The sequence below is a fragment of the Patella vulgata genome, chromosome 3, assembly GCF_932274485.2.
Source record: "Patella vulgata chromosome 3, xgPatVulg1.2, whole genome shotgun sequence".
In the NCBI taxonomy this organism is placed as follows: domain Eukaryota; kingdom Metazoa; phylum Mollusca; class Gastropoda; family Patellidae; genus Patella; species Patella vulgata.
Window position 1 is genome coordinate 14,375,033 of NC_065881.2, and position 12,766 is coordinate 14,387,798.

Consider the following 12,766-nt stretch of genomic DNA (forward strand, 5'->3'; position numbering starts at 1 on the left):
AAACAAAAACAGATTTTTAAACAACAAATAATATTATTTTTTCTATAATAATACAACAATAACAAATACTAAATTTCATTATTCTAAACATTAAAGGGGCGATATCACTAATATTTGAGACCTAGAAACTGACATAAATGGTCGTAAGACATAATAATGTAATATGACTGTATATAAACTGAATATATTGGTAATTTCATTCAAATTACTTTATTCTGAGCGAAGTTATGACAGATTGAAGATGTAGCAGAAATCGTTCATTATTATAATGACGGTACTTGACAACCGAGACTTAGCCTCGATTGTCCTTTATAGCGTTACATTTTTAAATTTCGCAGATGTTTAAATCCATTAATATCCATAAATATCGACCATCCGATGTAAAAAAGAGAGTTGATTATAGTAAGTATATTTCTAGCACTTTGAGACGTATATATTCTGCTTTCATTTGATAAAATTGGAACGGTTTAATTAGTCTTTTTGCGTATCCCAGATGTGAACCGGAGTAGGGCCGCATTACAAAAAAGTACATGCATACTAATTGTTGGATGTGGCGGCCCAATCTGTTTCACGGAGATCTTTTAATATCTCTGTTACATATGACTGTTTCGACACGTGACGTCAATCATTGGCTCAATAGTGCGTGCATTGTTTACGTAAGACGTTAGTGATTCGGGCTAAATGGTGAATTTTACTTATTTTAAAGCCCATTTACACTAAATAGGAAATGATTTTTACCTACAAACAATTCAAACGTCTTTATTTATTTTTCTAATAAATGACAAAAATGTTTTAGAATTTAATTTGACGGAAGAAAAAAGTTAAAATTTGGGACTCATTAAGTCGCATCGATGTCATCCTTATCAGTGATTGTAGCGGCCTAGCGAAAATTTACTGCTGATCAGTGTGATAGCGGACATTTAGGGCAGAGATCTATTCTCGAAGTAGACAGTTCCGTGTGTGCCGAATGATCAAATGTTTGACAGTGTATATTTGTTTAGGGTATTGACCATCAACGGTGTATTTGTTTATAGCATATGCATATAAATTATATATGAGTTTGGGGCATTATTTTTAGATGAAATATTGATAAATACAGCTAAAAACGATTATTTTGTTTGGAGATTGAACATAATTTATCTAAATCTGATATCAATCAAACTGAAATCCAAAATGATATGCATACACAAACAAAACTGTTTTAAAGAAATTGATAATTTTATCCCTAATGTACCAGATGTTCAAGAAGAGAGAGGGGCGGGACCGAATGGTTTAAAGATGCATTTTCTGAGGGGGTCATTTTACAACTTTCTGAGAATTTGGTGCACTTGACATGGAATGACCCATAATAGTTATATTAAAGATACACTATGTTAGATTTAGATAAAGAGTTGGTCGTTCTTGTTATATAAGTTATATTAAAGATACATTATGTAAGATTTATATAAAGAGCTGGTGGTTCTTGCTATAATAGTTATATTAAAGATACACTATGTTAGATTTAGATAAAGAGTTGGTCGTTTTTGCTATAATAGTTATATTAAAGATACATTATGTAAGATTTAGATAAAGAGCTGGACGTTCTCGTTATAATAGTTTATAAATAGATAATGCAAAATGAGTATATTGAAAAGTTCATTCAAAGATTTAGCCTCGCTTCTCCTTATTTAAATTAAATAATTATATGGCCGAAGTGTTCTACTCTACCTAAAGCCAGAGACGTCTGATGTCCTAAAAAGTTGATTTATCATATTAATAAATATTTAAATAACAGTTTATATAACATTTGAAGCTAAAAAAATAAAGGACCGCCATGGGCAGATTTAGTTCTTACATAATGCATCTGTAACACCTGTGCTTTATACCATAACATCTGTCATTGCAGGTTTGGCTTCTAATAATCACTAGGACCCCGACCCCTCCCGCGCGCATTGTATAAGAGGAGAATCCGTCTATTGCAGGTCTTAAAATTAAGTTTTTGAAACAACTGCGCTGATGTCTATGAGTACAGATATCATCTCCACCATTCCTCCTACTTTATTCATCCATTCGTCCATCCAACAGTTTTACTTATTTCTTCCGACTGTGTGCAAAACAATGTTTCACGTGTTGACGGGGCGATAGAGTTAGGTCGAGATAGAGTACAACACATTTTATACACAAAACCTCTGAGAGTTTCTGTCGGGGAAACTTTGATGAAGACGGACAGGACTAAGATTGACGCCATTGTCTCTTCAACCCTTAAACAAGTCTGTAGAATCCACCATGACCAGGAATCGACGACCATGATAGGACTGAACACGCCAAAAATATCCACTGCTGCGTATAGATTTGTGACAGCGATTGATAAAGCCACGGCGGACGAGATGAAAATGGATTTTGTTAAGCGCTGTAGCCGCTTCGATGTTGGATCTGGAAAAATAAAAATAATATTTAAAGGAGCTAAAATTAAAAACACAAATTTGAATTCAATATTGGCCCATTTTGATTAATACTGTCATACTGATATTGTTATCTTGCTGTGAAAATATAGGATCCTAACATCCAATATTTAAGACAAAATGAACATTTTATAATCAGTACACGAGTAGTGTATTCTATGGTTTCGGACGTCATTTATACTGAATAAAGAAAAACATTTTATATAAGACAATGCGGAAATAATTAGTAATGGCTCATTGACAAACGACAAAATAATAATAAAACAAACAATTGCCATGTAAGATACACCCACATTTTGCAAGCGATGGACAGAAAACAAGCTAAAAAAGCGACTTTTCGTACAATCTGGGGTCATAATCCAGCATGTTACAGTCCGACACGCATCAATATCGAAAGGAACCGAGATCTTCGGGGTATAAACGTATAAACATGGATGGTGCTCAACCATGGTATTACATGCTTATTATATAATTTGTATGTAAATGGGAGCGACCATTTTGTAATACAGTCTCGGTCCGATTTTCACGAAATTTGAACTCCACCATAATTATAGTAACGTTGATATATTTGAACGGTTTACAAAATCAAGTAAAAGTAAAAATTGTCTACGATATCATCTCCTTAGGTGGAAGTGGACGTAAAACTCTAGTAAAACTCTAGAAACGAACGAATCAAGTAAAAGAAAGAAATCCCTGTTATATCATATATTGAAAACAACACCCACAGTTAAACATTGATTACCTTCATAAAAGGGAAATATTCCTTTAATTATGTCTTGAACATTAAAAATGACGAAATGTTTTGTTTTGTTTTTTATTATTATAACTTAGGCCAAGGTAAACATAACTGTTCCAGACGGTGAGTAAACTGTATAATAATTACAAATTTGAAGCGTGCCAGGCACAACACGGTTATTATTTTTTTTTGTAGTGTAAACGGGTCAAACATAAGTGTGTCGTACTGAGTACCGTGCCAATTTGGCCCACTGAAGTGTGGTGGTCTCGGCACAGCACGGCTAAAGTTTCGTAGTGTAAACGCCACCCGGTCTGAGAACGGGTATCAGTTGTACGGATTACTACGCATGCGGCAAATGATCTTTGATCTTTTTCCCCGCGAACTTTGACAGTTCTGTCAAAAGGGCTGCCTGTACTAAATCAACCGCCATAATTGTTTTCATCCGGGTAATTTGCATAAAGACTGATATTAACTTTACTGTGAAGAGTTCCACATTTGGCGTGTCTGGCACGGTTCCGAGACCAGTTATTTTAAAATAATGTAAACGGGTCAGTTTCTTGAAATTTATCGTGGCCTGGTACCGTGCTGAGAACGACACGCTTATTGCGACCAAGTGTAAACGGTTGGAAGTTGGGTGGTCGGATGGTGGATTTCCAGTTTGTACGTGACAATGAGTAGGGTCGTCTGCCTAACCTCGTGGATTTTATTCGGATCCTCCGGTTTCTTCCCAAAGCTCCTTCAAAATTAAGTGGTACAAAAATGCCATGAAATTTGCTTATCTTCAGTTTCGTGAATACACCGTTAATAGCATATCCACACGTCCCTCTAATGCTAATTGCTAGTTCTCGGTCCCTGGGTGACGCCTTGAACATCATAGAGAGAGAGAGAGAGAGAGAGAGAGAGAGTTTAACATCCACTCGACACAAACTAGGTCATTTCGGGACTAACATGTGGTTCAATTTTATTTCCATAATTCGCTTGCGCGTAGGGGTCTTTAGCAGTGTGAGGAAACTGGAGGACCCGGAGAAAACCCAAGAGGTTGGACAGGCGACCCTACTCCTTGTCACGTACAACCGGGGAATCGAAACCATGCCAGTTGACTCAATGACAGACTTTATGATACAACACGCACGTGCTAGCCATTCAGCCATCCAGCCCCCCCGAACATCATGGAAAGTGCCAACAAAATCGTCAAGAAAATGTTTTTGTGTTTATTTTTTTTATAACACCACGACTACCACCCTATACTGAGAGAGAGAGAGAGAGAGAGAGAGAGAGAGGGGGGGGGGTAATTTTTATGTCTTTAAGGAAAGAGTGTTTAACGTCCACTCATCAAAGACTAGATGATTTCGGGACTAAAATAATATGTCAGAGGACAACCGAAACGACCCTCCCTGCTCCTCACGTACATGCATAGGATTAGGACAGCGATACATGACCACGACAACTAAGCCTACGCTATATTCCGTAAGGACATAGAGGACGAGAGAGGGGGAGGGGTAGGCCTAACTTCCACTCGACACAAACTAGGTCAATTCGGAACTAACATATGGTTTAATTTTATTTCTATAATTCGCTTGTGCGTAGGGATCATAAGTGGAGAGGGGAGGGGCGGAGGTCCCGGAGAAACCCCCAAGAGGTTGGACAGACGACCCTACACTTGGTCACGTACAAGCAGGGACTCGAAACCACGCCACTTGACTCATATTACAGAATTAGCACACTAATTTGTGTACATTTCTAAACCGTGCTACATTTTTTAACACAAAAACTAAATTTTCAATTTCATTAAATGGAAGCAGAAAGAATACTTCTCGAAATGTTCCGACTAAAATCATCAATTTAGGAATTAAAATGTCGGTCAATTGGCTTCTTGTCTGTTCTCGAGCGAAACTAATTGTAGACAATCCTCTAGATTCTCCTAGCACAACTCGAATTGTTGTCGCCTTGAATGACGTCACATAGACATGTTTTGTGATTATGGAAGTTCTGGTTGAATTAAAATACAAACCAATTCAAACGTTATTTAAATGTTTTCAATGGATGTCATTGCGTGACAAGAACAGTCATATGTATATTTCATGTTTTGTTTTTTATATCTTATATCAGATGACATGAGACACAATAGAAGATACAAACACATACGGCATGCTTCATTGGAAAGAGAGAAAGAGAGAGAGAGAGGGAGAGTAATGAGAAGCCTAAACAGGTCATACCTGAAAGACATGTTGAAGGAATCTCCGTACAGCAAACATCAGAGAGAGAGAGAGAGAGAGAGAGAGAGAGAGAGAGAGTGGAGGGGGGTAAGCGTCCACCTTACACAAACTAGATCATTTCGGGACTAACGTAAGGTTCAATTTTTTTTTCAATAATTAATCAGAATTAACCCTTCTCAATGGGTTAGAGAGAGGAGTTTTTAATGTCCCCTCGACGCAAACGTGGTCATTTCGGGACTAACATGGTTCAAATTATTTCAATAATAGCCTTGCGCGTGGGGGATCTTTTGGCAGTGAGGGGGAAACAGGCGACGCTACTCCTTGTCAGATACAAGTGTGCGGTCGAAACCTCATTACTGGACTCAAGGACACACCGTGTAATCTGAAGTGCGCACGCGTTAATCTCCCACCCGGCACCCAATGATGTAACGAGTTGTCCTTAGATCTATCGTTATGTCAAGTGGTTTGCATGTCAAGGACTAAGAACACCCACACCTAAAATCAGCACGCCGGCTTGCACTAGCGAAAGACTGTGAATAAAATGTCTACTATAAGCCATTTTGCACACAGTGATCCATCTACTTCATATTTCGAGAATAGATCTCTGCCCTAAATGGCCGCCATATCTAAAAATTACTATAGATATACTGTTTTGTAATGCGGTTCTACTCTCTTTCACATTTGTCATACACTTAAAAACTAAATAAACTTTTTCAATTTTATTAAATGGAAGCAGAATAACTACTTAATGAAATTCTCGATGTATACTTAGTGTTTTCAACTAAAATTGTCGATATAGGAATTAAAATGTCGGTCAACTAGTTTAGTGTCTGTTCTCAAGCCGAGCTAACTGTAAACAAACAGTCTACGTTTAGTATAATGACTATAAGCGTGCGCTGTTCCCAAATGATCTGGCTGGTAATAATTGGACTTTAAACTCTCTCCAAATGTCACCAACAGTGTGTTATTTTGTACTGTAGTTTCTCAATCTGATTAATTATAAAATTCAGATCTATATTTCGTTTCGTTTAGAACTATAAAAAACGAACGAAATAGGATCTGTGTTTTAATCAGATTGGTAGTTTCTGGGTTGTGGAAAACATTTTAATATCTCGTGATATCATAATAAATAAAATATGAAAATCAACAAAGCATGACGTCTTTTTAATACTAGGAATCAAATTGTTTACATAACAAATAAATGGAATGATTGATATTAGATTTTAATATCTATCGGTATTTAAAGATGCCGTATGCAAGACTTTAATAAAGGGCTGACGGTTCTCGCTACAATATGTTGACAATTTACTTCATTCTGAGCTGATTGATGGCCGCTTAAACATACATTATGCAAGACCTATATCTGTCTATTACAGGTCTTTCTTTAGGCCTGAAATGTTATCTAAATTATTAATTAGACATTAATTAACTTATCCAGGCCATAATCAACTCCCGATGTCATAGCTAGCCTGCGATATTTACTGGATTAGGATCCGATTTGCTGCTCAACTTTCATACATGATTTAATCATGAAATGGATAATCGAGACTGTTTTTTTATCGTACCGACTTTAGTAATGATGATCGGGGCTAGGCCGAAAATTCAATCGCCAAATTCTGGGTTGAGAGTGGATCAATTTGACTGATATTTCCAGCATATCCACTGTACATTATCTAGCTTTTTAACTATTATAATGAGAGCTACAAGCCCTTTATCTAATCTCCCATAATGTATTTTTAAAGAACAGTGTATCCACGTTTAAATCCATTGAAAATCAAAACCATCCGATGACCTGGACAGGTGGTTATGGGATTGACATGTGAATAAATGTCTAATTAATGATTTATATAACATTTGAGGCCAAACAAAAGATGAGTAGGCAGAGCTAGCTTTTACATATTGCATCTTTAAGCAAGCTTTCCACTATATCTGGCGTAGCTTTTTAATAAATTGGCCTTCACTGTTTTCTTTTTTTAATCGATGTATGAAGCGCTGGTCTCCATTGTTAAATTCTCTATTAAATTATTTGTCCCGAGGGAAAGATGTAGTTAATGCTCGTGCGATTAATCAGAATCGCGAAATCAAATATTTAAACTTAATTAAAGATGCATCATGCAAGATTTAAACAAAGAGCTGGTTGTTCTTGCTATATTAGTTTAAATATAGATAATGAAAATAAATATAATGAAAATTTCATTAGAAATTACTTTATTCTGTGTTAATTTATTATTGCTCGTTCGTTCGTTCCTGGAATTTTACGTCCACTTCCACCAAGGGTGATATCGTAGACAAATTACCATTGTTTGAAGTTTTGACTAGAAATACCATGTATACCATGTTTATTAGCGTCGCAAAGGTACTTGGCAATCGAGACTAATTTTTAAAGTAGATTATGGCAAAATCCTACTCTTATTTCGTGTCCGCGAATGTGTACACTGGACCTCGGTTTTTCGTCTCATCCGAACGACTATACTTTGTCCCTTGCCAGTCCCTCCTCCCTACACTACTGACAAAGGGGAACCACGCCAGAAAATCTCGATGAACTTTCTCAGGTCATTGCAGGGATCGAACACGGGTCATCCAGATTAGCGAGCCAGTCTTACCCACCGCGGCTCCAGGAAAACTTCAAGTCTCTGATAGTTATTTGCGGGATTGAAGGAACTGAAATATTGTTGGTGAAAAATTGAATCCCATTCGGATCCGACTTTGTTTACGTAGACGATGAGTTTTGAAATTTTGAACACACATCGCTGTCTGGGCACCCCCCCCCCCGGCACACTGGCGGCCTGGCTTATTACTGTTTTAAACCCTGACTTTTGTTGGCCGTCTTAATAGGTCTGCTTAAAAAGCGCAGATAGCTTGCTTTGCATTCTGCACAGAACTCCGCCTACTTCATACTTCAAAATGAAATGAAATGGGGTTTAACGTCCTACTGTTCTGCTCCGAACTGGGCTATGAGGGAAATTTGGCCTGGCCCGGACAGCGGCACTACGACCTAGTCTTATATCGAATTCCATCCGTCAAGGGATCTTTTACGTGCACGCCAATTTGTACACGGGACCTCGGTTTTTCGTCCTATCCGAACGACTAGACAGCTGTCCTTGCCAGGCCCTCCGTCCTGCAGCACTGACAAGGGGGGACGCAACTCTATCCTGTTGTCGTAAATTCCCGGCGATTTTAAACTATATAGTTGAAATATATAAGCGTCTGTATGACCTAATATTCACCATAACGTTTGGACCTATGTAGTGCTATCGGACTTTCATGTTGTATTTATGTTCTTCGTGATCGTAATATATAACACTACAGGTTAAATGGTTCTTACAACTTTATTGTTAAGCTAGAATGGCTTCGAAGATTCCTCGTTCTCAATAAATAATAGCTGCTCGGAATACCTGGGTGAGCTCTGACCAGTCTCGCTAAACACTCTCCTTTATAACCTTATTTGGTCTACCAACCATAGGTCAATAAACATATAAAATTTGATGGCTATTTTGACAATGATTAGGATTTTACCAAAATATCACTGTTTTTTATATATTAATATCATATCATTCATGTTCATTAAGTACGTGTGATTTGACTCTAGAAAGAGTGAAGCAACAATTTTTCAAAGACCCAATATTGTCTTAAGGACCAAAGTGTTACACGTCGACGGATTCTTTGTTGATACAGAACTGTAAAACGGTGGGAATTATACGGAAATGAATTAATCACGCGCCAGGAAGAACAACATGAGTTTAGATTCCCTGACAACGCTGTCATGTTTCTACTTCCGGTCCATGATAGAACCGATACACGTACTAAATATATAACATTTGGAGTTATGAATAAACAAGAAATTTGTTATTTGCAGCTTAGTGTTCGGTCTCGGTGAACTAGAACGATTTGTCGATCTCAATCGCGATAAGTATACAATGACGTTTTACTGATGGGTGTGTAATGTCACAGTGGGAATCCAGAGAGAGAGAGAGATAGAGAGAGAGAGAGAGACAGAGAAATGGGATTTAACAGTTTGCTTTTCTTTACCAACCGGCAAAATAATCGGGGGAGGGGGGATTTTGCCATTACTGGGACAGCGGCGCTATTACCCACTCTTTTTTCGATTTCCAAATATCAAGGACCCTTTTACTTGTACACGGGACCTTGTTTTTTTTCGTCCGATCGGTATGGCTAGACGTTATTACTTACCAGACCTCCATCCAGTACCAACACCGACTTTCTGGCCGAGATTAAACCCGGGACCTTCTGGGTTAGCTTACCAGTACCATCAGAATATTATATAGAGACAGGCTTACGCCATTTAATATGCTATGGATGCCATTTTCCCAAGACAGCGGAACTATGGCCTTTCCTTATTTCGAATTGTAAATCTCAAGGGATCGTTACGTGTTCGTTACCGGGCCCTCCCTCCGTCCTGCAGCACTGCCAAATGGGAAACCACGCCGGAAAAATCCCAAAGAACTTTCTCGCCCAACACTGGGATCGGACCTGGGGTCTCCTTTAACAACATTAAATTAATCCTCACCTTTTGAACTACTGGTGGACGCCGATAAATTCTTCCTGATTTTCACACCAACATAAAGAAATCCCACTGACACCACCAGACCATACGTCACAAACAATAACTGACAAATAATCAACAATACTTTAACTGTCGACCCGTACAACATCACGAGAATGTCGAATGAAATCACTATTAACATATGGACGGCCGTGATGAAGGCGATAACTGAAAGTTTCTGAAAACGTGGCGGAGCGACTTCCATTTTCGTCGTGTCCAGTAGAATCAACAACACAATGCTGAACGATGACGTCAGTCCGGGAATCCCTATTGACCAAATCACATGCGATACCATAAAAGGAACGCTGCGTTCCGAGGAGTAGGGATCGAGAAAAAGTGTCACGGATCTGGTAATGGCGAAGAAGGTTATCATGGAGTTTAATGCAATTGTTGTTTTGTTGATGGGGGTTCCCGATCTGTTGAACACGATTGTTATAATCAGAAAGATACCAAATAAGGCGATAGCTAAATAAGCCAGGGCAAATAGGTAAACGTGGATTGGCCAAGCTTCTCCCCACTCTGTGTAAGATTCAGTCCAATTGGGACCTGGTTCTGGCCAGAGTTCGGCAACTGTTTCCGGTTCAACATATCCAGGTTCTACTTCGGGTTCAACATATCTGGATTCTACTTCCGGTTCTACTTCTGGTTCTACTGTAACTTCCGGTTCGACTTCTGGTTCTGGTTCTCTCTCTGGTTCAGGTTCAACGCTTGGTTCAGTCGAGTCAGATGTTTCTGCTCGACCTAACGGTGACATCTTTGAATTATTACCTGAAAGGAGAGTACAGTTGTACAGTATACAGTTTTAGAATCTCCCATTTTGTTTATCTGAATGGGATTTGGGAAAAGGCGTAGCCTACTTAAAACAAAAACATTCCCTAGAATCTCTCATGAGAACCCGATCTTTTTAATTTGGCAGATAGTCTTCATGTTCTCTAATATTCAATGGGGGGTGGGGGGTCGTTAACGCGTAACGCGTGGATGTTGCATCATAAGATTTGTCACTGAGTAAGGTGGCGTGGTTTCGATTCCCCGCTTATAGTCTTCCATTCCCCAGACAACCACTTGAATACCGCGACACCCTTATCGTCTCCAATTTCCCAGACAACAACTTGAATACCACGATTACCACTCCACCCCATTCTTATCGTCTCCAATTCCCACTTGGTTATAATAATAATAATAATGAGGGAACCTATTTAGTACATGAGTTCTAATTTTCAACATGTCCATCTTACTCTATAAAACTAGCAACTACACAGTAACAATACAGTGCACTCTGTCACATCCGACCCCTGATCACTCCGGCACCATTTACAAAGTGTATATATATCATATTATATAAGCTTATAAAGGAGAAATATCAAATAAACAAGAAAGACTAAAATGGTAAATAAACATACATTCAAAGAACAACAGTAATTAACAAGGGTTAAAAGATTTAACATGCTCTTACTAACTCCTGTTTGAAGATAAAACATGAAGACGCATGTTTCACAGTTTGAGGTAGTGAATTCCAGAATACAATTCAAGGGCGGTATATTGGAATGTTCTTGTCATTGCTTTTTATCTTACTAAGTTGACTTTCTGATCTCAATGTCATGGTAGTTTCGGTCAATTTAGAATTTTCACAGAATGTGTTATATAAATATAATGATAATTTGTCTCTTAGAATTTTGAAGGTGAGCATTCCTTGGTTGTATTGAATGCGTTGGTAGATTGTAAGCCAATTTAGAGATTCAAACAAAGGTGCCGAATGTGAATCAGGTTTTTCATCCAAAATGATCCTTGCTGCACGCTTTTGAAGTTTATACAGGACCTATAGTTTATCTTTATTGGCATTACCCCAAACTGTGGAACAGTAATCTAAGCATGGTAAAATATAGCCGTTGAAAAATAAAATTCTAAGATGGTGTGGTAAATAAGGTTTTAACTTTGTCAGGAGGTAGATTTTGGAGGATATGATTTTGGAAATTTTGTTAATTTGGAGATTCCAATCTAAATTTTGGTCAACACTAAGTCCTAATAACACTTTTAATTTTTAATGATAAGCTGCTAGTGTTTGTTTGGTGGTTTGAAGCTATTAGCATGGCTTTGGTCTTTGTGGCATTCATTGCCATACCATTATCATTACGCCGATTAAATACATTTAGTAAATCCTCTTGAAGGGCGGAATAGCCGAATGGTTAGCACACGTGCGCTGTATCATAAGGCCTCTCATTGAGTCAACTGGCGTGGTTTCGAATCCTCGGTTGTACGTGACAAGGAGTAGGGTCGCCTGTCCAACCTCGTGGGCTTTCTCCGGAACCTCCGGGTCCTCCGGTTTCCTCCCACTGCTGAAGACCCGTAGGCGCAAGCAAATTATTGAAATAAAATTAAAACCATATGTTAGTCCCGAAATGACCTAGTTTGTGTCGAGTGGACGTTAAACCCCATTTCTCTCTCTCTCTCACTTGAAGGGCAATCTCTATATTAGCTAGAGTGTTGCTAGAGAAATGAAGGGTACTGTCATCAGCAAAACGATCAGTATGGCATTTACTGACATGAAGTGGGAAATCGTTTATTAAAATCAAGAAAAGCAATGAACCAGGCAGGATCCCTGTGTGACCCCACATTTCACACCAGTAACAGTTGAATGACATGCCCCTAGGATTAATTGTTGCTTTCGAAATTCCAGATAGGATGAAATTAGTTTATGCGATTTCAAGTCAAATTTGTATAATTTTAATTTTTGGAGGATTAATTTATGGTATATAAGATCAAAAGCCTTACTAAGATCGAGATAAACAAAACAACTGCGGTGATATTACTT

At 38.2% G+C, this 12,766-nt stretch overlaps 1 protein-coding gene across 1 annotated transcript; it reads right to left on the reverse strand.

Moving 5' to 3' along the window:
* Positions 1–1,514: 1,514 nt before the first annotated feature.
* Positions 1,515–10,711, reverse strand: LOC126816193 (uncharacterized). The gene is made up of 2 exons (XM_050542460.2): positions 9,922–10,711; positions 1,515–2,412 (listed from the first exon to the last, which is right to left on the reverse strand). The coding sequence occupies exons 1-2, from the start codon at positions 10,709–10,711 to the stop codon at positions 2,042–2,044; spliced, it is 1,161 nt and encodes a 386-aa protein (XP_050398417.1). The 3' UTR covers positions 1,515–2,041.
* Between the last annotated feature and the right edge of the window lie 2,055 nt (positions 10,712–12,766).

What these genes read in the sequence shown, in the direction of transcription:
- LOC126816193 (XM_050542460.2), bottom strand. Translation starts at nt 10,711, where the DNA reads ATGTCACCGTTAGGTCGAGCAGAAACATCTGACTCGACTGAACCAAGC. An exon ending in GTCCACCAGTAGTTCAAAAG is followed by an intron (nt 2,413 to 9,921) that starts GTGAGGATTAAT and finishes TTATTTTTCCAG; the next exon opens with ATCCAACATCGAAGCGGCTA.